At 48.2% G+C, this 22,352-nt stretch overlaps 1 protein-coding gene across 2 annotated transcripts in view; it reads right to left on the reverse strand.

The window, feature by feature from the left end:
- Positions 1–1,516: 1,516 nt before the first annotated feature.
- Positions 1,517–22,352, reverse strand: part of SLCO2B1 (solute carrier organic anion transporter family member 2B1) — a 61,055-nt gene continuing 40,219 nt past the window's right edge. For both annotated transcript variants that reach the window (XM_075742663.1, XM_010301521.2), the window contains 8 exons: positions 20,960–21,068; positions 14,174–14,338; positions 12,399–12,591; positions 11,438–11,594; positions 5,847–6,016; positions 3,941–4,005; positions 3,136–3,256; positions 1,517–2,079 (listed from right to left, as the gene is read on the reverse strand). In XM_075742663.1, coding sequence (XP_075598778.1) covers positions 1,905–2,079; positions 3,136–3,256; positions 3,941–4,005; positions 5,847–6,016; positions 11,438–11,594; positions 12,399–12,591; positions 14,174–14,338; positions 20,960–21,068 — 1,155 coding nt within the window. In that variant the 3' untranslated portion in view covers positions 1,517–1,904. The remainder of the gene's footprint in view (positions 2,080–3,135; positions 3,257–3,940; positions 4,006–5,846; positions 6,017–11,437; positions 11,595–12,398; positions 12,592–14,173; positions 14,339–20,959; positions 21,069–22,352) is intronic.

A 22,352-nucleotide genomic window follows, 5' to 3' on the forward strand; every position in this document is an offset into this window, starting at 1 on the left:
AAAGAACCTTCTTCTCCACCGGATGCAGCAAGAATGCCACAAATCCATGGGTTGACAAGAGCTGGGGGAACCACTGTGAACAACATGGCCCGTCTCTTCCCTACTCCTGCCCAAAGAACCTCCCACACCTGCTAACAAGTCTGTTTTAGAAACAGATGCTACCTAGTCACGGCTTGAAAAACCAAGAATAGTGCAAAACTTGCCCAGATTTGGCTTTCTGATGCTCATGGTTAGCATATGCTACTCATCCTTCCTTGAATGGGTCCACCTACATCTCTTCAGCATCCAGTCTCACGTCTGTCTTCTAACACCTTCTTTTAAGGCACAAGTCACTTCTGTGTGTAGGCACCTGTGAACAGGGCTGTAGATTCTCTTAACCATCTCCTCAAAAGGCACTGCACAAAAATATGCAAAAAACCACCAAACCCTAAAACCCCTAAAAAAACCCTAAAAAAATAAAATAAAATTAGTCTCTCACTCTGAAGTATGTTAATTGCGTCTCTCAAAATGACTGGGCAAACAGTCTAGTGAAGTATCTAAATCAGCCACTTAACCACTTGCCTTTCCACCCTCCACCACCGTACTTCTGTGCACACCCCAGACCTTACCATAGGATTAGTTGTCAGCGTGTGAGGAGTTAATGAATTTTCTCCACTGTGTATTTCTTTTCCCTTCTGTATATTTGGGTTGAACTTAGAAATTTTGGGCTCTCTACTGAATTCCATGCTGGAGCCAAAAATTACAAGTTACCCAATGGTCTGTGGTTGCACACTGATGGTATGAGACCAGCAACACAATTTGTGCTTGGGTGGAAAGGAGCCCCAAGATGGGAAGAATGCACAAAATAGAGGCAGCTACACCAAAATAAAAACAGACTTGACTTTCACCCCATAATTACAGCTGCGTCTGACAGTAACCCCTTCAAGGAGCACAGCAAGGCTGTCTGGCTCTGTGGTCAAATGGCTTAGCCACAAGCTCTGCCCAGTCTGCAAGAGGGCTGGGTTCAACCTCCCTTTCTGGTCCTGCATCCCTCGGAAAAGTTCTGCCTTCCTCAAACGGGAAAACAGGAAGGAGCCTTAACCCACACATGCTTCAGTAAGTTCCTGTGACAAGTACTGATAATGCAAAAATAAGAATTATTATTCTCATTGCTGCAAAATGTGGCTGTGCTGCCAAAGCGTGACAAGTCTGCGGCTATTGAATTTCTCTCCTGGGCTGGACCTGCAGTTCCTTTCGGTGTCCACCCTCCCTGCCTCCCCTCCCCAGCACCCTCATTCCTGCCCCTCGCTGCCAAAGCAGCATCTACACAGCAGCTGGGTGAAGCATGTGAATTGGTCCTTGCAACGGTCCACAGCCTGGGACAAAAATCCCATCAACGTCAGCTGGAGCTGGATGAAGCCTTCAAGGAAGAGAGACCATCTAACACCATGAAAGCAAAAGGAACAAGCACAACTGACATTTTGGGGGCAAGGACAGACCATCATTCATGGAGATGTATGGGTTCAGTACAAAACCATTTCTTAAAAATGATTTATTTAAAAAAAAACCCAACACAAAACCTTTCAGCTGTATGGTTAATGCTCAGTGCTGGTATCACCAAGACTGTCAGCTGGAACAAATGCTTTGGAGGACGTAACTCCCGAAGACTGCAGTGTCCAAAGGTTAATATGTGTGGACTAATCCATGTGAAGGAGCAAGCTGCACCACTGAGGTGGAGGCATCAGGTGTAGAACAGCGTATGGACAGACTCCCACGGCAGTACAGAAGTAGTACATCCCACCCAGAAGATTAGGAAGCAGCCCCATTGTCCATCGCTCCAAGCATCCATCCTTCACAGTTCAAGTGTGGCATGATTCACATGGCTTTGCCTTCCTGGACATGGATCGCAATTCACATTTTTGGCATCACACTTTGGATTCTGGGCTCTTTATAGAGTTCCCTGCCAGTTTCTCCTTCTCTGGGTCTGCCTTTGTCTCTGCTGCATTACCGGCTTCCCTCTCCTGCCGCCTGAGAATCACATACACGGTCACGAAGCACAGGAAAGCACCCACCTCGAAGAAAAACTGGAGACCAAGATACCTGTGGTGTGGAAACACAATAAATCAGGGTAGCAAGGGTGTTCCTATGTGCATCAACCACCAACACCCGATGTCCCCAGGCACCCAGCAGATACTGAGCATGGGGATGGGCTCTTCGGGCACATTCAAGCAGCGGGCAAACAGCAGCTGCAAGCCTGGCTCCTGAGAAGGGTGGCAGAAAGAAGAGCTTGGAAGAGCTAGGACTAGCTCCATCTCTTTGGTGTTAACATTAACAGATCATATCTCCTGGTAAAAAGGAGGCACGTAAACACAACTCTTGGGGTTGAGGGTGAATAGGACTTGCTGTAGCTACCGGGCAGGGAGTTACTTAATGATGAATTTGCAACAGGGATGGCAGACCACCTACAGCTCCCTCCCAGCCTCCCCGCAGTGCCCAGGCTGGATTTGGGGTCCTCTGTGTGTCAAGCTGGGTTGTTCTGTTAGAAGATGAACCCCAGGGTGCAAGGCAGCCTGCATGGACCCTGCACCATCTCACAGGCATCTTTGGGGCTGGGGTCACCCCTGATGCTGCATTCCCTCCATGGAGAAGGCGTCAGGACAGGCTGCTTGCGTCTGTGCTGGTGAAATAAGTAATCATAGCATCATAGGATAACCCAGGCTGGAAGGGACATCAAAAATCATTTGGTCCAACGCTTCATGGGAAAGGGTGTCCAGAGGAGGTTATCTAGCACCCTGCCCAATTGTATCTTGAAAACCTCCAGTGATGGGGACTCTGCCACATCCCTAGGGAGGTTGTTCCAGACAACAATTGTTCTCACTATTATGCAGGGAGTTCTTCTGGAAGTGGGCCTCTCTGGTCTATAGCATTGAGTTAGCATGATCCTTGGCATGGTTTTGGCTTGTGCCAATGACTTCCCTCCAAACCATTCCTGAGCACCGCTGGGAGTTAGCACGGGCCAGGGGGATGCGAGTGTCCCCGTTTTGCTTGCTGTGGCATATACAACAACTCATCCCACGCTGGAGGTGGCCTGATGCCACGTTCCCCCCTGGGTTTAGTTCTGCACCCCCAGACCTTATCCTGACCGCCCATCCCTACCTTTGCCTGAAGAGGTTATTGTCGTAGTATCTGCAGGCTGCGTTCCTGTCGCACTTCTTCTCCCAGAGGATACAGGTCGTGTCGATGGCGCTGCCGTACAGAACGGGCCCCGGCATCCATGCTGGAAGCAGAGGGTCAGAGGGGGCTTTGTTACGTTACGGGAGCACCTCTACCAGGATGGACCCAACCCTGGTTACTTTCCCATGGTGGAAAGTGGCTGGAGGTGGTCGTCTTTGCTGTGGCAAATGAAGCCACCGGTCCTGCACAGCACGCCGAGAGCTGGCTGTGTGTTTGCACCCCACCAAGATACAAGAAAGTCCTTCTTTCTCATTGCTCTTTGATAAGGGACCATCGCTCATCCCAGGAATGATGCTCACCTCCATGAGCTGCACTCCTTCCCACGACTGCAGCGGCATATTCTGGGGGCCTCCAGGTGAAAATGAATTTTCACCATAAGAAAAATAACTAGTGGGATCACAGGACATGGTTTGCAGCCACCCTGATATGCCGGAGGCAAACACGGGAGTACCTGCACACAGCCAAGGGTTGTCCTCCTGGATCCAAACATACTCCCTGCCCTTTTATTTGGCTGTGTAGATGTGCCTTGTCCCCTCCCCACCATGTGTAGCCTCCCAGACCCTGTAAGGCAGCATCTTCACCTGGCTCAGGACAGGCTTTGATCAGTCTGAAACTCTGAATAAACAGCACTTCTGCAGTCCTGGGGCTGCTCAGGGATGAAATCCCCACAAATCCCCAAGAGCTGCCATGATTTTCCAGGACGGCATTTCAATATGTTTTAATTTACCTAAAACTCTCAGCAACATGAACTGTATCCCAACCGCAAACGATTTGTCTTCAGGCTGGATGCTCCTGAAAAACAAAATGCAAAGTGTACCCTCTGTCATTTCTGCAAAGATGGATGTTTCCCTCCCTGGCATCGCACGAAGCCTTACGGCACCTCACGCAAAAAGTCATCCTTCAACCCAACCACCAAGGACCCCAGGCAGTTCCCATTTACGTCAGCAAAAATGATGAAGTTTCATTCATTAGGGCTAGAAGCTTACCACAGCCTTTTCTTGGCATAAAAAGCCTACCAAACTCCGTAAGAGACAGGGAGGAGCTCAGCTGAGTATTTTTGCTTTTAATTTGAAGAATCCATATGAGTAAAACACAAACAGAAACTAATATAGGCGCTGGCTCTGGCAAACACAAGCAATACAAGGGATGCTTTTTGTAACTGAAAGAGAAAAGTGATTTACACGTTGAGGAAGTGGCTTTTTTTGAGGTGGGATGCCCCAGTGTATATTTTGGTGGTACCCCAGTTTTCTGAAAAATGTATTTCAGGCTGTGGTTCCTGCTGGGGTCACACATGGGAGAGGGCTGGGTGGCAGAGAACCTTCAGGTCAGCGCACCTCAGGGGACTCAGCTTCCCTTTCCTCTCTGACTGCCTGGTGTAAGCATAGCTCTTTCATGGCGTAAAAGGTGATTTAATAATGCCTGGGAGTCAAGGTAAAAACAGGTTTTAACCACAGCTTTTCCCTAAAAAACAACTGTTTGGAATGCTCCGACCACAGAAATGTGCTTGGAAATATCATTTATAGGCTAACACAGAGATTCTACCCCAGCACAGCCCCAGCCTCAGCTTCTCCTGCCCATCCCAGGCTCCAGCCCTGGGGCTCGTGTCAAGGCTGGCTCCAGCCTGCCGCTGCTTGCCCCGTGGGCACCTTTCCAAGGGTGCAGGAAACTCGAGTCTGAATTGCTCCTCTGCACTAGGAAGGGAGGTTGTATTCAAGCGAGACCCATCAGAAGGAAGGAAGGTAATTAAACTTCTTAACACAGAGATGCATTAAAAAGTGCCAAAGTACTGCAGCGCTAAATTAATGCTGAGTTAATGGTGCATCTCGTTACTGAGGTATCTGCCGTGGGTGGGGAGAAGGAACAGGGTGGCTGCTGGATCTGAAGGTTGTGCTGAGACCAGGAATGGGGGGTGCTGAGGGCAACCCGGGGTTCCTGCCAGCCCCATGGACCCATCGGTGGGTGGAGGTGCCATGGGTGCCTGGCCTGGCATGCCACCCACCCACACACTGGCTGCTCCTTGGCTGAGCCTATTGGTGAACACCACATTGCCTGCAAGAGCAATTGGCCATGCAACACTGGTGGCTCCATGATAAAGCCTCCAGCAGCTTGAAATCTCCATTTTCTGCTTAACTCCACAGGGTGTTCAGCAGCAACAGCTGAAGAGACCTTGGAAGAGCCTTTGTAGTCTTAGGGCAGCAGGAGCTCTGGTAGTACAGGGTCTTCAAGAGCAAGCCCTGAAGGTCTCTCCTGCTTCAGCATTTGATACTGGAGATGCTCAATGTTTCTGTCCTGCCCAGACATGCCAGGTCTTTGCTAGCAAAGCACAGCCTGCTCCTGAGACAGACATAGCCTAGAAGATGGACAACCACATGCACTGCCAGATGACAGGGGCAGGGAAGCCCCATTCCATACTCCCTGCACCAACACATGCAAAAAACACGTAAAAGCAATGGGAGGAACCGTGCACAAGGTGCAATATCGGGCTCATTTAACCTTCCAGTCCCTTAGCTGGAGAAAACCTTCCTCCCCAATTCAAGGACACCTTGGTTTTCCAAACACAACCTCTGGATGCTTTTTCTGCCGTGCTTAAATGAGTGGCTGCACCTAGACCATGGCCAACCTAGTCTGCTCACCTGAGGATGAGCATGAAGGACGGCGTGTGGGACGTGCTGGCAAGGATCCCCGCCAGGCAGGACAGGACCACAAAGGGCAGGAAGAGGTGGGAGCAGTCGGTGCCGCAGGTCCCGGGCTTGGCGAACCCTGCGAGCCCTTGGTCAGAGATGCAGCTGCAGTGGGTGTAGTTCTGCAAAGAGGAGAGAAAAACCCAGAGGCTGCTCATCCGCTCAAGGTTATGGAGATACTGGGGATAGCTGCCAGCTGTCACAGGGAGGGAGGGTGTTTAGGTTTTGTCTGTAAATAATTGGCAGTGATTAGCACTCAACATTTCAGGGAGCATGAGGGGGTGGAAACACACACATACAATGAAGCTGGCTGGGGACAACAGACTGAGTGGATGAGGAAACACATTTTCCCACCCCCACTGCCAGCCTCCAACATGCTGCCATCTCTGAAAGGAGGTCCCAGTCCCACCAGGTCCCACGGGCATCACTGGATGTCACACGGGTGAGGATGCACAGCTGATGGGGGACCACAGCAGTACCTTGTTTCATCTCTCTCTGCTTCCAGAGGCCCCTGGAAGTGCTCCCAACCCAGGCACATCCTTGCCTTGTTCATGTGAGCCCCAGCAATGCCTCCCTACCCCCTGCAGCAACCCTCCTACACTCGTGCTTCCAGTCCTGCGTTTCACGCCTGTTGTGCACTGAAGATGCTTACGCACAGGTTTATTTCAATGTCATCATTTGCCAGCTGAACGCTTTGGCATCCTGCATAAATCTGGGCTCTTGGCATGGAAAAATCTCACCCACAGCTGATAAAACATTCAAGCCTGATGTGAGCTTGCTGGCCTGTGTTATATCTTTTGCAGAAAATCTCCAGGGGAGCAGACTGAGCTCCATCACCTGTACCCGGCTTGTCCTCTGTTGTGAGACCCTTCATCCAGGGGCTTCGTGTTGAGCAGAGCTGGCAATCAAAGTCACAGCCCAAGCTCAGGGGAGTATTAAATCAGAAAACACTTGCTAGGGGAAAATGCAAAACCTCACCTTTGAGAGAAGGTCATAAATAACTGGCACAGCGTTAGCAAAAGAAGGATGCCCTGGGGCATGGATTTTTTATTTTTCTCCAAATTTTAGTCACAATACTCTTTTTTTTATTAAAAGAAAAAAAGAAACCTACTTTTTTTTTGGAAGAGACCTTTAAATAAAATGAGTATGATCTTATTGTTGCTGGAGGGCAACAGATTCATAGCGGGACGGCAGTTTGCAGCAGGGTGATCCAAAGGCAGGAGCACCCCAGGGTCTCCCAAATCCCTGTTCCCACATCACTGCCTGGGGAAGTGGAGCGGCTGATGTCCATAAAAGAGACCCACAAGGAACTGCTCTGGGCTGAGAGCACGGGGGGAAGATTTGGGATGAAAAGGGACACAATCCCTCCTCCCACCTCTACGAAAGAGGATTTAATATTTTAAATTAAGACTGGGATTTATCTTCTCCAGCCATCTGAAATGAACTAAACCAAGCTCGTCATCTGGGCTCCTTCTGCAGTCACGGAGAGAGAGGTGGCTCTCCAGAGGACAATCCCTCCCCTCCACAGATAAGTGCCTACCATAGCTGAGATGAATTTGTGCCAAAGCAGTTAACAAAAATGCAATTAGATAAATTAAAATTCATTTGATCTGTGCAACTGCCACCTTTTACAGCGAATTGGAGTCATGATATTCAGGGGACTCGCGCAAAGCCAAATGGAGACAAAGGGCCAGAAATGCTCACGATGGAGTCACAAGGCAGGGCTCTGCCCCTTCCATTTGAAACCTCGGAGGATTTTAGAGCACGGAGCATGACCCCGGCTACAGAAACCTCCGAGCAGTGGGGACAAGCCACAAAGCCAGCAGTGGCCCGTCCCCGTGAGATGCATCGTCTGGGCAGCAGTGCCACGAGGCTGACGCAGCACCAGGGCTGGGAAAAACCACGCGGCAAAGTGGGGAGAGGAGAATAACTGAGAGCAGCCCTGAAACCAGGGCTGTGGTTTCCGGGCAGGGATGGGCAGCTGGATGGCACACGTCCAGCCCCATGTTTTTCAGTGCTGTGTGTCAAACATCCCCAACAGCATCATTTAGCAATTGTTTTAAGAGAGAAAGCTGTTCACATCAAACTCTGTCTGATGTTGTCTTATTTCTACTTTTTTTTCCCCAGCTGGGACCTTCCGGTACCCCAAATTTTGGGGTGTGTGCTGACCAGCTCAGATCTGACCCAGCTGTCAGCAGCTGGCCATGCACGATGAGAGCAGAGAGGGGCTCAGAAACCTAGGAGCCCCATGGCACGGGGATTCCCGCGGTCCCGGGGGAGCCCCCATGGCCACCTCACTTCAACAGGTCACGCTGGACCCAAACAAATAGCAAAGCACTGAAAGGTTGTCACAGCTCTTGGGCAAAGTTTGCAGGCTCCTGGTGTTGCCCATGAAATCAGGGGACATCGGGCGATGCAAAGATCAAATCGCTTTCAGTGTACAAGAACTTTCCAAGGAGAGCATGAAAGCCAAGCTTGCACTGTGCAAGCCTCCTCTGGAAGGGTTGCGGCAAAGTTGAGCACAAAATTGCAGGTTTTCCTGAACACTGGGAGGGTTTCTAGAAACCCAAGTGCTTGGGACATGGAAAGCAGCAGGCAACAGGTCCCTGAACTGGGAAAGAGCTGCTGAAAATAGTGAGAAAAGTGGAATATAGCAGACAAAGCAGGAGCTGGAGGAATGCCACAAAATGCATTCAATGCAATTCAAAATGCACAAAATAATCTCATTTTTCATTTCCTGCAACAGGTAATACCCAAAACCGAAGAGGGACTGAGGTTGCTCAGCTCCTAGTCCATAGAGCCACAGAACACCAGACTGGTTTGGGTTGGAAGGGACCTCCCAGCCCATCCAGTGCCACCCCTGCCTTGGGCAGGGACACCCTCCACTAGCCCAGCTTGCCCAAAGCCCCATCCAACCTGGCCTTCAACACTGCTGGGGAGCCAGGGGCAGCCACAGCTTCTCAGGGCAACCTGTGCCAGGGCCTCAGCACCCTCACAGGGAAGGATTTCTGCCTCCCATCCCATCTCCATCTCCCCTCCTGCAGCTTCAGGCCATTCCCCTTGGCCTGTCACTCCCAGCCCTTGTCACCAGTCCCTCTTCAGCTTTCCTGTACAATAAAGGAGCCGAGCTCAGTATCTGTAGCCTCATCACTGTGTGCCACGAGCCTCCTGGTCCCAGGGAGATGCAAAGTGCTGCGGCTTCTACGTGCTGGCATATGGCTTGGCATTTATAACAACATATAGAGATACAGTCCCTATGCAGAAGCTCTCACACAACTTAAATTGGGTCAAGATGCATCAATAGGTGGAAAGAAAATTCAGCAAATGATCTTAGTGCTAAAGGAAGAGCTAATGCTGGCTTTACTAAGTAGAGTTTGCATGGCACCATCATGGGAGCCCTGATTTTGTTGTAGCGTGTGGCTACAGATAATAATACGTATAATGAATGCAGGAGCGTGTCACATTCAGGACCACAGGATGACAAGGGACTGGAGGCATCTTTGAGAAAGAAGCAGTTGAAAAGGCTTTGCTGTACAACAGGCAGGCACAGGGATGCAGAAAAGCACATTTGGGACTAAGCTCTGGCAGAAAACATAATTGTTATTAAAATGAAGTGTTGTTAATTAACAAAATGCTGCTAAAAGTCAGTCCCATGCTGCCATTATATCCTGTGCCAAGAACACAGCGGAAAACTACTCACCCTGTATATATCGCTAACATTTTTCAGCTAGGGTTTTGAATTGGCCGAGGTTTCCTTACTATTTATTTGCTGAACTCTATTGCCTGGAGACCCCACAGACAACTGGCACCGGGAAAACTCAGACCTACTGGGGTTTTGGTGACAGGCAGGGAGCAGCAGAGGAGAGAGAAGCACATGGCAGCAAAATAACCTGGCCAGGTCTGCAAATGAAGGGAAAACCACGAGCAAAACCCATTTCTCTAGCCCGTGCATCGGGAATCTCCCACTAAATTATCCTCTCACACAGAGACTTATCTTGACAACCGGTACTTATGGAGAGAATGCACATTGCAACCAGATCGTGACTTTTTAACCTGTGAATCTGCAGGCTGAAAGGTGGAATAACATGGGTCTAACAAGGCCCTCCCAGAGCGTTCAGTGGTCTCCTAAATGTCACTGCTGTGTGTACTGGGACAACGGTCCCCCTAGGCTTGGCTTGCCCAGAGCATACAGAGTTGGTCCCTGAGTCCCCAGAAGCAAGATTTACCTCCTCTTTCTTCATCTATAGGTATAGCACAGCTAAAACAAGTTACATGATGGAGACACCCAGGCTGCTTCTGCAGCTGTAGGTATCAGTTGAGCGTTTTCAGCTGGTATTTCCCCCCACTCTGCAGGAGGGCAGTTTGGACCAAGTGCAGTTTTGCATTTTGCTTCAGAAAAAGAGAAAGAGAAAGAGAAAGAGAAAGAGAAAGAGAAAGAGAAAGAGAGAAAGAGAAACAGAAAGAGAAAGAGAAAGAGAAAGAGAAAGAGAAAGAGAAAGAGAAAGAGAAAGAGAAAGAGAAAGAGAAAAAGAGAAATAGAAAGAGAAAGAGAAAGAGAAAAAGAGAAAGAGAAGGAGAAAGAGAAAGAGAAAAAGAGAAAGAGAAAAAGAGAAAAAGACAAAGACAAAGACAAAGACAAAGACAAAGACAAAGACAAAGACAAAGAAAAATTGTTCATTCTGGGCTTTGAGCAATGTTTCAGGTAAAGCCCAAGCAAATACTATTGGGTGAACAGCCTGGGTGATACCTGCTGCAAGACATCGAGGTATGTGAAAATGTGTGCCACCTGCGTTGATATTTTGCCTTCACAACCCTGGAAAAATGGAAACACTAGAACAGACTCCATCCAGTTTCAGAGAACTTCAGGCATGTGATGCCTAAATAGGAAGCCTGGTTTTGGTAGGTTCCTATTCAAGGAACACAGATGGGGCAATTCACAGCAGGAGCCTGGAGGTGGGCTCAAGCATCCCTTGAGTACAAGAGGCATCCGTGGACTTGGGGGTCATGCTAGGTGCTGTGATTAGTCCTTCCCATACTGCACATCCTCCTGTCCCACCACAGGAAACACAGCTAAGAAAGGTCACCTTGCTGGTGACCGTTTAGGGGTGAAGGGGAAGCAGAAGGTCTTTGCATCTTCCATGCAAAAAGTCCCCTCAAGCTGCTGGGTAGCAAGGGAAATATTGAAGCTAGGGTTTGTGGAAAAAAAAAACCTGACTGGGGGAGGGTAGTGGGGGGAACAGTGGATGGGGAAGGACACCTTGAAATCCCAGAAGGCTGGATACCTAAAAGGTTTCTGACCGCTGCTTTGGCCAAGGACCTGTACTGGAAAGGGCTGAGTTATACTGGAGAGTGCTAAGAGACACCAGCTACCAGGGGTTTTCCTGGGACATTCTCAACCTTCCTCTGCTCATCCCACAGGGTCATGCAGAGCTTGTCCAACACTAATGAACATCAGAAAACCTAACGACAGACTCAAGCGCTGCATTGGTCATCCCTCATTAGCCATCCCAAGCCAGGACACTAGCGCAGTGGGAATGACTCACCAGGACCGAGTTGTCTGCGTTGATATTTACGACTCTGCAGCCGGCGGAACAGGGCGAGATGTATTCAATAGCGTTAGAGCCGCAGATGGGGTTATAGGCTTTCTCGGGGCAGTTACACTGGAGGTTACAATCCAAGCTGTGGTGTCCAAATTCAGAGCTGCAGCAGGAAGAAAATATTGTTGCATGGTATTGAGCATCGTTAATACGCATCTTATATAGCAAATATGCTGCACGTATATTGAGATTAGTAAAGAAGCACTTGATTGCTTAAGAAAACCTTCCCCATATGTAAGTGAGGACCCACAGAAATTCCACTGTAACCCCCAAGCCTTTGCTCTGCCTGGGCAAAGCATCCTGACCACAAATGGTCAATAGAGTCGCCCACTTCCTTCATATTTGGCTCCAAACGTGGGGTCTTGGGGTAGAGCAATACCATGCTGTGGGAGGTGGTGAGCTCCCTGCTGAGGGCTTGGACCAGCTTCCACTGAGACCACAGGATGCTGAACATGTGAATTTACAGCAACTTGGATCAAGCCTTGAGGGAAGACAAGAAGGTCCTGCCCGCGTTTAGCTGCGTAGGGAAGCAGCCACGGCTTTGAAGGTGTGATCCCAGGGCTGGCCCCTGCCCAAATTATTTGCCTGTGAATAACGTGCTGTGCTTTCCAAGATGAAATTTTAATCTTGTACTGTTTGTGCCATAAATGCGTTCATTTCAGGTCTCATCGCCAGTCAATGAAGTTAAAAGGAATAAGGATGCAGTGTATTCAGTATTTATTTAAAAAAGCATTAATTTCTAGCCTTATTCTATCACTGTTAACTGTTTCTCATGAGGGAATAAACCCATTTCTGGGTATTCTGCTCAATTCCCACCTCCACCCCAAGGAGCGCAGCTGGGGATGGGGAGTACCCACAGCCCTGGGAATGACCCACCCATGCCCAGCCTAGCTGGAGCTGTTGGTACCTCTCGCTGTAGGTAACACCCGCGACCTTCTGCGTGGGGCAGCCGAGGAAGAGGAGGGGGAAAGCCAGGAGCAGGCAGAGGAACATGCCGAGGACACACATGGCGCTGCATTGCCTCAAGGACATCTGGAACCTCTTCAGGATGGCACCACCCACCACGATCCCGACCATCGCCCCAGGGATGTTCACAGCACCTGGGGAAAGGCAAGTCCTGTACCTTGTTTTCCATCCTCCGAGCCGTACGACTCCAGTATAGCGAAGGCCCAGAGGATTTGGTTTTGGGTTCCTATTTTTCAGCATCGGTGATCTGGAGGGGACCAAGGTTTTTGCAGGGACTGGTGGAATTATGCTAAAATAGAGCGGTTTTGCAAAAACAGCAGGACCCCACAGCAAACTGGCTGTCCTATGTATCCATGCATGGAAGATGTAGGGACCAGCGAAAAGCTATGCTTAATCCAGCAAATGTGATTTTGCAGTGTAGACAGGAGAAAATATCAAGCAAACCCGGAGAGGATATTTAATTTCTGTGTAATTAAACCATTGATACAGGAATGTGCCCACTTCTGTGTGAAGGTTTCTATGACAAACTCAGAGTTTTGCAAACCCCATCTTTATAGTGGGATACCAAAGAAGTGCAATCTGTTTAATTCAACAGAGAATCAACAGGAAGGTTGCTTTCAGCCCATAAATGCCCACACAAGGAAGGGATTTCCAACTACAGGAAGCCTTTTGATCTAACAGGAAAAGGCAATGCAAGATTCAGTAACTGGGAACAAAAGCCAGATAAATTTGAACAAGAAATATGGTGCATATCTTTAAGAGAGCAGGTAAAGCAAGTCTGGGAACAACTCAGCAGGGCACATCAGTGGAGGACACCGCTGCTTCAGCATTTAACCTTTCTGCCTGTATTTAGCCTGGGTTGCTGGGCTTTGCCAGTCTGCTCTGCTCACTTTCTTCTGATTTATTTGTTGCAGACTTCAGAAGACTCTTTCTCTGAGGATGCACGCTGTTTGTTCAAAAATATACTTCTGTGTCTCGATCTCTGAACTCTCCAACTGATTATAAGAGTAGGGCTTTATTCTTCATATTTTTATTACCATGAGAAGATCACACAGGGAAACCTCAGCCTCAGATGGGACATTCTGGATATTAGAACGCAAGGAAAAGCAGTCTAATCTCGTGAGCACATACCCTGCTTAACACTTATTCCTTTCCTTCTTGACAATACCAACAGCAAGCAATTAGCCCAACTGTTACAAGCAATTAGTCTAACTATAGCAAACATTTTGAAGAGTTTAGACGTGATTATGACAGCAGCCTGACTGGCCTCCTGCTGCAAAGTGTCTTCAAAATGCATGCATACATTACTGCAGTTTTTAATTTTATTTACTATCTACTTTTTAAAAGGCCCTTAACCCAATGATTGATGTAAAGTAATCCCTGCTACAGAAACATGCACAATTCATATCTGATGTTTCTTTGCTCCCCTGATGCAAAGAGTTGGTCTCCTCTCCTTGATAATAGCGAACACCTTTAGATAACAAACATTTATCCAAGTCTTAAAAGATTTTATTCTAGCAAGCTCAGGCTGCAATGTGAAGGAAGGAAGGTAGATAGTAGCTGAGAAATCATATGGGCAAGGATCTTGTGCCACATCTGTCTGTAGATAATGGAAGGAGACTGACAGATCCAGAGGGAAAAGGTGCTTCTTAGTACTCTCTGGGTTATTTTCAAAGAGATGCTCAAAAGCTGGCAAGCCCTGACAGCAACACTTACCGATGATCATGTTGGCCAAGGATGCCGTGAGGGAGAACTGTCTCTCCAGGAACTTTGCCATGAATGTTGCTAAACCAGCAACCATGGCAGAGAGGTTGACCTGAGCCAACACCACCAGCAGGTAGACAGGATGACGCAGGTTCCTCAGCAGGACCAGAGGAAAATCTGAAAGGAAAAGGGGAAACTCGTTGCATAGAGAGGAGGTGTACATGGAATCCATGGCAAAACCTTGACCTTTCCTACTTTTTTTGTGCAGAATTAACTCTTTAGGAGTGGTGAGCTCTTCTGAATGTTTTGTTTATGAAAGGGCAGAACCTGTGCTTTCAGGGTTTATCATTTCAGGGCTTGATTGCATGATCATTTGGATATAAAAAAAGTCAGGATGAAGCATCAGGACATTGCAAAAAATTAAACTCCTGAAAATTGCAAGACAGGGTGAGAGAGGGAAGTCGACAATCCCTCATCCCACCTGCCTCAGGAACCAGCAGAAGTTAGTTGCTGCAAAAGATGAAGCAAAAACATAGGGTTTTCAGTGCAAAGCATGTCCAGCCTCAAAGTGAACATCAGAAGAGAGCAACTCCTCTCTGGACACATCCCATCCCCACAGAACTCACTTCTGTATCTGTTAATCTTTTTGATTTGCTGCTAAAGTTGGTCACAGTTAACTTCTGCTGAAGCTCATGCAGTTGAGTCTGGGAACTGCTCTAAATGCACATGCACACACAGGCAGCGAATAAAGGGTCTGTGTCAGCACAGTGGGAAACAGTTGGAAGGGTCAGCATTGGTGGAATGGAATGGAACGGAATGGAACAGGACAGAAAAGAACAGAATAGAATAGAAAAAAATAGAATATTTTCAATTGGAATCATCTAGTCCAACTATCTGATCATTTTGGGGCTGACCAAAAGTTAAAGCATGTTCTTAAGGGCATTGTCCAAATGCTTGGGGCATCGACCACCTCTCTAGGAAGCCTCTTCCAGTGTTTGACCACCCTCTCGTTAAAGAAATGCTTCCTAAGTAAACTCTAAAAGAAGGATCTTGGCCCAAGAAAATTGATATCCCACGTCGACACTTGGGTGATGTGCTCAAGCGATCCTGAACATCTGCAGAGGCCAAATCTGCTGCCTTCTGCAGCGTGATCTCTTCTTCAGAGCTGCCAAGGTCTTATGATGCCTTAGGAGAAACACAAGTGGCTCTGTGATAATTTTTCAGTCTCAGCTGAACCTCTGTAAATACTGTAAATGCTGTCTATATCTCCTGCCTTCAGCGGGTGGACTGCACCGGGATGGCTGGGAGCAATGCGGAAACCTGCATGTCTTTCCCCCACCACTCATGGGTTGAGGGCTGCAGCGTTGAGTCATCACAGGGGCTCCTACAAACACACATGGCCTGAATAAACACGGCCTCGGTTCCTTTCCCTGAAGCTTTCTGGCAGGGCTTCCGCTAAAACAAGTATGAAAATAGCTGGGAAGCCATTAAAAATTAATTTATTTGTTTGCTGTGGTTGCGATTTCAATGTCCTTTTTGTTTCAATCATAAAAATGTATTTTTTTTTATTACAGGCAAGAAACACTCCAGCAAATTCCCCTGAGGCTGAACCCTTACTGTTTGAGAAAAAGATATCGTCAGCCTGCTCAGCAAAGATAGCTGCCCCGCTCCCAGCGCCGCAGGAATTGGGATGCTCGGTGCTGACACCCACCAGCTGGGAGGCTGCAGTTCTCCAGCACGAAGCGATTTCTCCTTCATGCACATTCCAAACCCATTTTCTCTTCATGCCTTTGCTCCCCATGAACTACCGCCTTCCCCCATGCTCTTCATCCAGCTTTCCAGCACGCAAGCAAAGGGCGCACATAAGGGCAACTTTCAGGCAAACAGATGATGGGTTTCCCAGATGAGGGTACTGAAAGCCAATATGCTGAAGCAGAGATAAGGAATTAACAGGGAGGATTAATGCAAGGGCCTGCCATAAATTAATGGTGTTAATTCTTAGAAGCTCACAAACAATTGGGACAATCTGTATATCTGCTCCAGCACAGAGGCTCTGGGAGACCACGGCGGGAAGAACTATCTGGTGCTTGTCAGGGACTTGCCCCAAGCTGTGTATTTGTTTTAGCTGCTCTAAAAAGTTATGTGAAGAGCAAAGGTCCCTCCGTGGATGCGAGGGGGTCCCCAACAGACAAAGGCAAAGCTCTTGTTCATGGGAGTATTGCCTCTCCAGCTCAGCACGCTGCTCCCAGGGCTGGACAAGCAGCTAAAAATGTTGGGGAGCAGCAAACACAGGGCACTAGAGACGGTCCAAGTGTGCAAGGCATGTTCTAGAACCCTGAAATACCGACACGGTGGAGAGCTGGGAGGCTAGCGGTCAACTGGAGAGGGAATGAGCTGCGATGATGTCTCTGCACTAGATCAAGGTGAACCCCAAAGAGGGGAGGTGGTTTTGGTCTTAAGTTTCAATTGAGGTCTTGCTTTTAGAAGCATATTCCTGCCTAGTTTACATACCGCAATATCTCCGGCATACTGCAAATACAAAACCTCAGCTTGCTTGCTGAAAGATCTCCCAAGAGCTAATCCAGCCTTTTGTGGGAGGTAATGGGAATCTTCCACCAAAAAGATTTCTTTTCCCTAGAGTTCTTTGGTCTTTTCAATCAAACTACACCCCCTCTGCCACCCCAGATCAAAGCTATAAAGCTACGACAGTGAGCAGGTCTCCCAGTTCATGGTGGGAGGGAGGAAGATTGCCGTCCTTTGCAATCACCATCTCACTATAATTCGATCTTCTTTACAGCTCCAGAGAGGAAGCTGGGCAGATACTAAAAGCAAGTGGAAACTTTAAAATGATAATAAAACAATATCCTTGAAACTGTCGTTAGGCACCATAGAGAAACAAACAAGTCACAAGCCCAGTGTTTTAATTGCTTTGAAGATCACCTTTAATGGATTAATTCCAGTATGTGCAACAGAAGCTGCACATCCTCCCAGGTGTTTTCAGCAGAAGCCTAGAAATTAGCAATGGAAATTACTTTAGGCTAGCTAAATCCTACTTTCTTGATTACTGCGAGCGGGTCCAATGCCTGCAAAAGGAGCACTTTGTGAGTACGAGGAGCACGGTGCAACCCAATGTCACGCAGAGCATCTGTGCAAGAGCCAAGATCATTCCCCACAGTGCTTCGACTTTCCTACTTTTGAATAACTCCAGCGAGTGAAGTTTGCTGCCTTCTTGGGTAATTGACCTCATTGTTTGGAAATGTCCCCAGTGCTTTGCCTGAGTGTTTATCCTGTACACAGCTCCATCCTGTTATTGCTGATTGTGGATGGAAAAACTCTTCCTGTCCTTGAGGCAGAGCTCCCAGGGCTTTGTAAACTGCTCTGCTCATCACACCTTGCCCCAGAAAGACTTAAAGCCCAGCGGTTTCCAGAATGTGAAGCATCTCATGGGATGGGCTCTAACCTATCCTCATTTTGTTCTCAATAAACGCCAAAAATTCCCGCAAGCCTTATTTTGCTCTCAGTTATTTCCATGTGCACTCAAGCAACAGAACAAATGACAAAATGCATTTCCTTCTCCATAATCATGCTTCATTTTGCATAATTTACGCTGAAATAAGGGACTAAATGGCATTTCTGAACATCTTTCTCCTCCAGGTCAGCTTAGTAATTTAAGGCTTGCCTCTGCCAAGCCCTTAAGAAAATGACGAACCCTTAAAGCCATGTTTCAGTCTTACTCTGCTCAAGGAGTAGCCTCAAGCGCTTTGCTGAATCACAACCCATACAGACAGTGTCTTTCTCACCCGGAGTTTCCCCAGGCTTGGGTCGGGTTTGGAGCAGGAGCTGCATTTTGCTCACCCATCAGGGAAATCTGTCCCCGTGCCCTCCAGCTGAGAGGCAAAGGGACACTTCCCAACAGGAGATGTTTCCTTCATCCTGGGTGAAGCATTCTTGGTCCTAGGTTGAAATTTGCAGCCATCCCACATGGCTGGCCCATGTGAAAGTACAAGGCCAGTTTGCAAAATGCTTTAACACCAGCAATGAGCCAACTCCAAGTGATGACTCAGTTGACTCCAACTCCTAGTGCATTGTTTGGGCAGACCCAACGCCAATGGTACAAAAGTACTTTCTAACTGAAAGTGGATGAAGACCTGCAGATGAGCGAAATAACAAAGCACAGCCCTAATCTCCAGGGCCATTTGTAGACGTGGTGCTTAGGGACATAATTTAGTGGTGGGCTCGGCAGTGTTAGGTTTACGGTTGGACTTGATGATCTTAAAGATCTTTTCCAACCTAAATGTTTCTATGATTCTATGATTTTACAGCCTACTTGAGCTATTCAAACACCTCAAGTGTGTTCAACACCTCGACCAGAGGGAAGACTCTGTCTTACGAGGGGTGTGGGAGGAAAAGGACTGAAATATACGGAAAAAACTGAGATCTTATGCAGTTCTTGCTTGATCCAGTCCCTGCTGGCATCCTAATGCTTTCCTTCACCCCACCCTGAACAGGGGACCCATAGCCATCAGCCTCGGGCAGGCCTGGGGTTGCCTACCCCAGGGACAGCACCAAAAAGTACCAGGCAGCTCTGGGAAGGGGACCATCCGTGAAGTATTCCCTCGAGATGCAGATGGACCAGCAAGCAGATGAGGTCCACGCCACTTCTTGCCAATAGCCATCTCCAGCATAAGGTTTAGTCCCTTGCCCATAAAAATAAATAAATTTTTTACAAGCAGTGAAAAGCTGTGAGCACAAGACTGAATTAATATACAGGTTGCTATTTCTCTTGTAAGATATTACAAGATATCATGCTTTGTGTCATTTCTGCTGGTGGATTGGCACTGCCCATCTCCTAAATGCCCATCTCCTGCCTTTCTGCAGAGTGGTCTCCGGCTCCCCACACCACGTGCAGAGATGACGGATGCAATCAGAAAAACCAAGCAACGTCTCAAAGATTTCACAGTTCCGTCCCTCTGAGACCAGTAAAGCAGGACCCCCCCTCCTTCACGGGGGTCCTTTTGTACAGGGGTGTGGGGTGAAAAAGGCTCAATATGAACATGGTACAGGGACCAGGCTGTCCTGCAGCATTTCTCCATCACGTGTGCTTCATTCTGTCTCTCTTTTTAAACAACAGAAGGGATGAAATTGCAAGGTGATTCAGGGTGGAAAATCTCCAAAAGCTGTTTTCACAAACTCTCATATAGAAAAGAATCATAAAAATAGAGAGGAAAGAGTGCTTAGTGACAGAAAGAGGAAAAAAAATAAGCAGGAGAATCACAAAATGGGAGGTCAAATTGTCTTTTCAGAGACCCATAGATGAGCTAGCACTGAAATCTTTAGACTTCACCCAAATTGTCCCCATCTACACCATCACACATCAGCTACCACTCAGTTTCTGCCTCTAAAAAGAGTTTTGTATTAGAAATCCTGGTGATTTCAGCAACATTGCCCTCCTGACAAAACATACAGATGCTTCATTTTTTTTCAGGATTAGGCTTTAGGGGATAAATTCTCAGAAATAATGAATTTATTAGCACAGCTCCTGCAGCCCTGACAACAGCCACCCTGATGCAAACCCCGAGCCAAACCTGCAGCTCGAGCAGACTAAGATATTTCCTTTTCTCTTCACCCAGGAGCAGGGAGCTCATTTTTGTTCATTTTTTCAGAGGCAAAGAGCAGGGTGTCAGTGTGAAAATCCCATCTGAGCGCTATAAATCTGTTCCCACACAATCGCTTCCATCACACCGGTTTTCTAAATGACAGTGCAACAAGGTCAGCGGGGGAATAAACCCCTAACTTGCTCCTCTAATTTAGCATTAGGCTGGCAAGCAAATGGTGCAACTAGCAAAATCAAAACCTGCCCACGCTTGTCTGGCAGTGCCTGCCCTGCACTGACCTTAATAAAACAGAGAATTTCCAATAAATTAAAGGCATAATATTCAGGAAATATGGAGGAAGCTGACATAGATTGACTTCAGAGGGTCACTTTTCTTAAGTAATTGCCAAAGTGCGGAGCATTTCCTTCAGAAAAACCCAGCCCTTAGCGATAGCCTCCACAGACTAAAGCCCAGCTGATTCCCTTCAGCACAAAGAGCCTACTCATTTCTAAACAAGCTAATTGCACCGGATTAAGATTCACCCTGTACAAACACGGATCTGGTTTTAATTGCTCAAACCCTGGCTCCAGGCAGCGCCAGCCACCCTCGGTGGGACAGGGAGGGCAGCCTGGCTCAGATATTGTCACCAGCCTTGAAAGCGAGGGTCTGAGGAGGCTTTTGAGGACAAGTTGCTGCCAGCACTGCTGGGGGTCTGATTCCTGCCATGAACTGGAAGCTGAGCAATAGCAGCTGGATGCACCCAAGCTGCAAACCTCCCTCTAACTGGGGGGTTTTTCCCCTTCCCATGGCTCTGCTCTAGGCTCACAGCTTGCATCCCTCTTCCCTGCCTGGCTTTGGGCTCCAATGAGGTTTTGGCCTCCGTTTCTCATCGCCCAGATGAGCCATGAAGCCACGCAACGTTGAGAGCTACCAACCCCAGATGCTTTGATCAGCATGAGGTGGAGCAGGGTAGACTGGATGTGATGGCAAGCATCTGCTGTGAGCAGACCAGAAAGAGATCTGCAGATCTAATTAAACCCAACAGTACGCCTAAAATGCATCTTGAGGGCTTATCAAGGACATAGGCTGAGCACTGGGAAGAACATCCATTTTTCTTACCATCATTGCAACCTGCCCATTGTATGTTTGTGCAAGCAGAGAAACCGCGTCCAAGCGGGAGACGGCGGTGGATGCACACACTTACGTTTGATGAACTTGGTTAGAGAGAGGTTTTGCATCTGTTCGGATCTCAACCTGAGCTGGCTGAGCACATCCTCGCTCTTCTTGCTGTTGCTCTCCTTCCCGCTCGCCACCTGGGGACAGATGAGAGGCTGTCACCGCACTGACCATGCCAAAGCTTCCACTGTACTTGATTTTTCCACAGCTGTATTGCTGAAAGAAAGGAAAATCTCCCTCCCAAATCCTGACAGACAGCCCGTGTTTCATGCAGATGGAGTTTGCAATGTTTCTGGGCTTGGCCAGCGCTGTCCATGTCCAGCATGGGATGTGCAGCATCCTCCTGCCCACGGCTGCTGCTCCGTGCCCAACGCCGTCAGGTCTCCGATGGGGCTGAAAGCATCCACGCAGATGTCTGTGCTATAGGGGTAAAAGCCACCTTCTCCTCCCCCCTCGCCCTTTCCCAACAGTAATGATCACACTTCATAAATACCGAGCTGGGCTGTGACCCAGGTACAGCACACCGTGTGCTCAGCTCACACGAATATGGAAATTCAGGAGGTGTACGCCTTTGCATCAGGAAAGACAGATGCCCGTAGGGAGATGCTTTTCTTCCCCAGAGGGTGTGTTTTTCCCCTGGGTGCAGGGGAAGCAGGCACAGGAACCCAAGGAGCGATGCAGCTAGACCTCCACCCAAAGCAGGTTTGGATGCTGGTTTTGGATGGAAGATGAGCATTTCCCCTGTGTCTCCGTGTGTCCCGTCACCAGCTGCTGTGCAGGTGCTTTTGCTCCTGTTACCAGCTAGAGAGCAGGCACCAATTGTAGGAGGCAAAGACGCAGGCAAGGAGAGGGTCTGGGATGGAGACGAAATATTTTTCACGTCCTAAGCTTTTTTTTTTTTTTTTTTTTTCAGCTCCTAAGCTGACCCAGAGCCAACCGGAGCAGGGATGTACTGGGGGCACGGGGAGCAGCCACAGACCCCTCACCTCTCCCAGCCCCTTTTCATTCTACTCCTGGAAACCCCATCTGAATTCTAGCAACTCTCACTCTCTTTAATGGTTTTCTTTTTTTTTCTTCTTCTTCTTTTTTTTTTTTTTTTTTTTTTTTGCCACATCTTTCCCACTGAACAGCAGCAGTATTGAAGGGACAATCTCTCCCATCCTGGTCCATGGAAGGGGACAGATCCTTCAGCTCCTCCTTTTATTCCTTCTCTACTCAGGGGAACAACACTTTGCAGCTGGAGGTCAGATGGGTCCAGGCATCTCTGATAAATTTAAATTCTAAATTTTTTTTCTAGTTCTTACAGCTCTGCAGGACATTAATCCAGGACCTGTGTCCCAGGCATCACACTGCCACCGCTCATAAGCAAAGATGCTGCCAGGAGATGTGGAAGACGGAGGGCTTGGATCATCTAAGGTCCA

This window comes from Balearica regulorum, chromosome 1 (genome assembly GCF_011004875.1).
Source record: "Balearica regulorum gibbericeps isolate bBalReg1 chromosome 1, bBalReg1.pri, whole genome shotgun sequence".
NCBI classification, from domain to species: Eukaryota; Metazoa; Chordata; class Aves; order Gruiformes; family Gruidae; genus Balearica; species Balearica regulorum.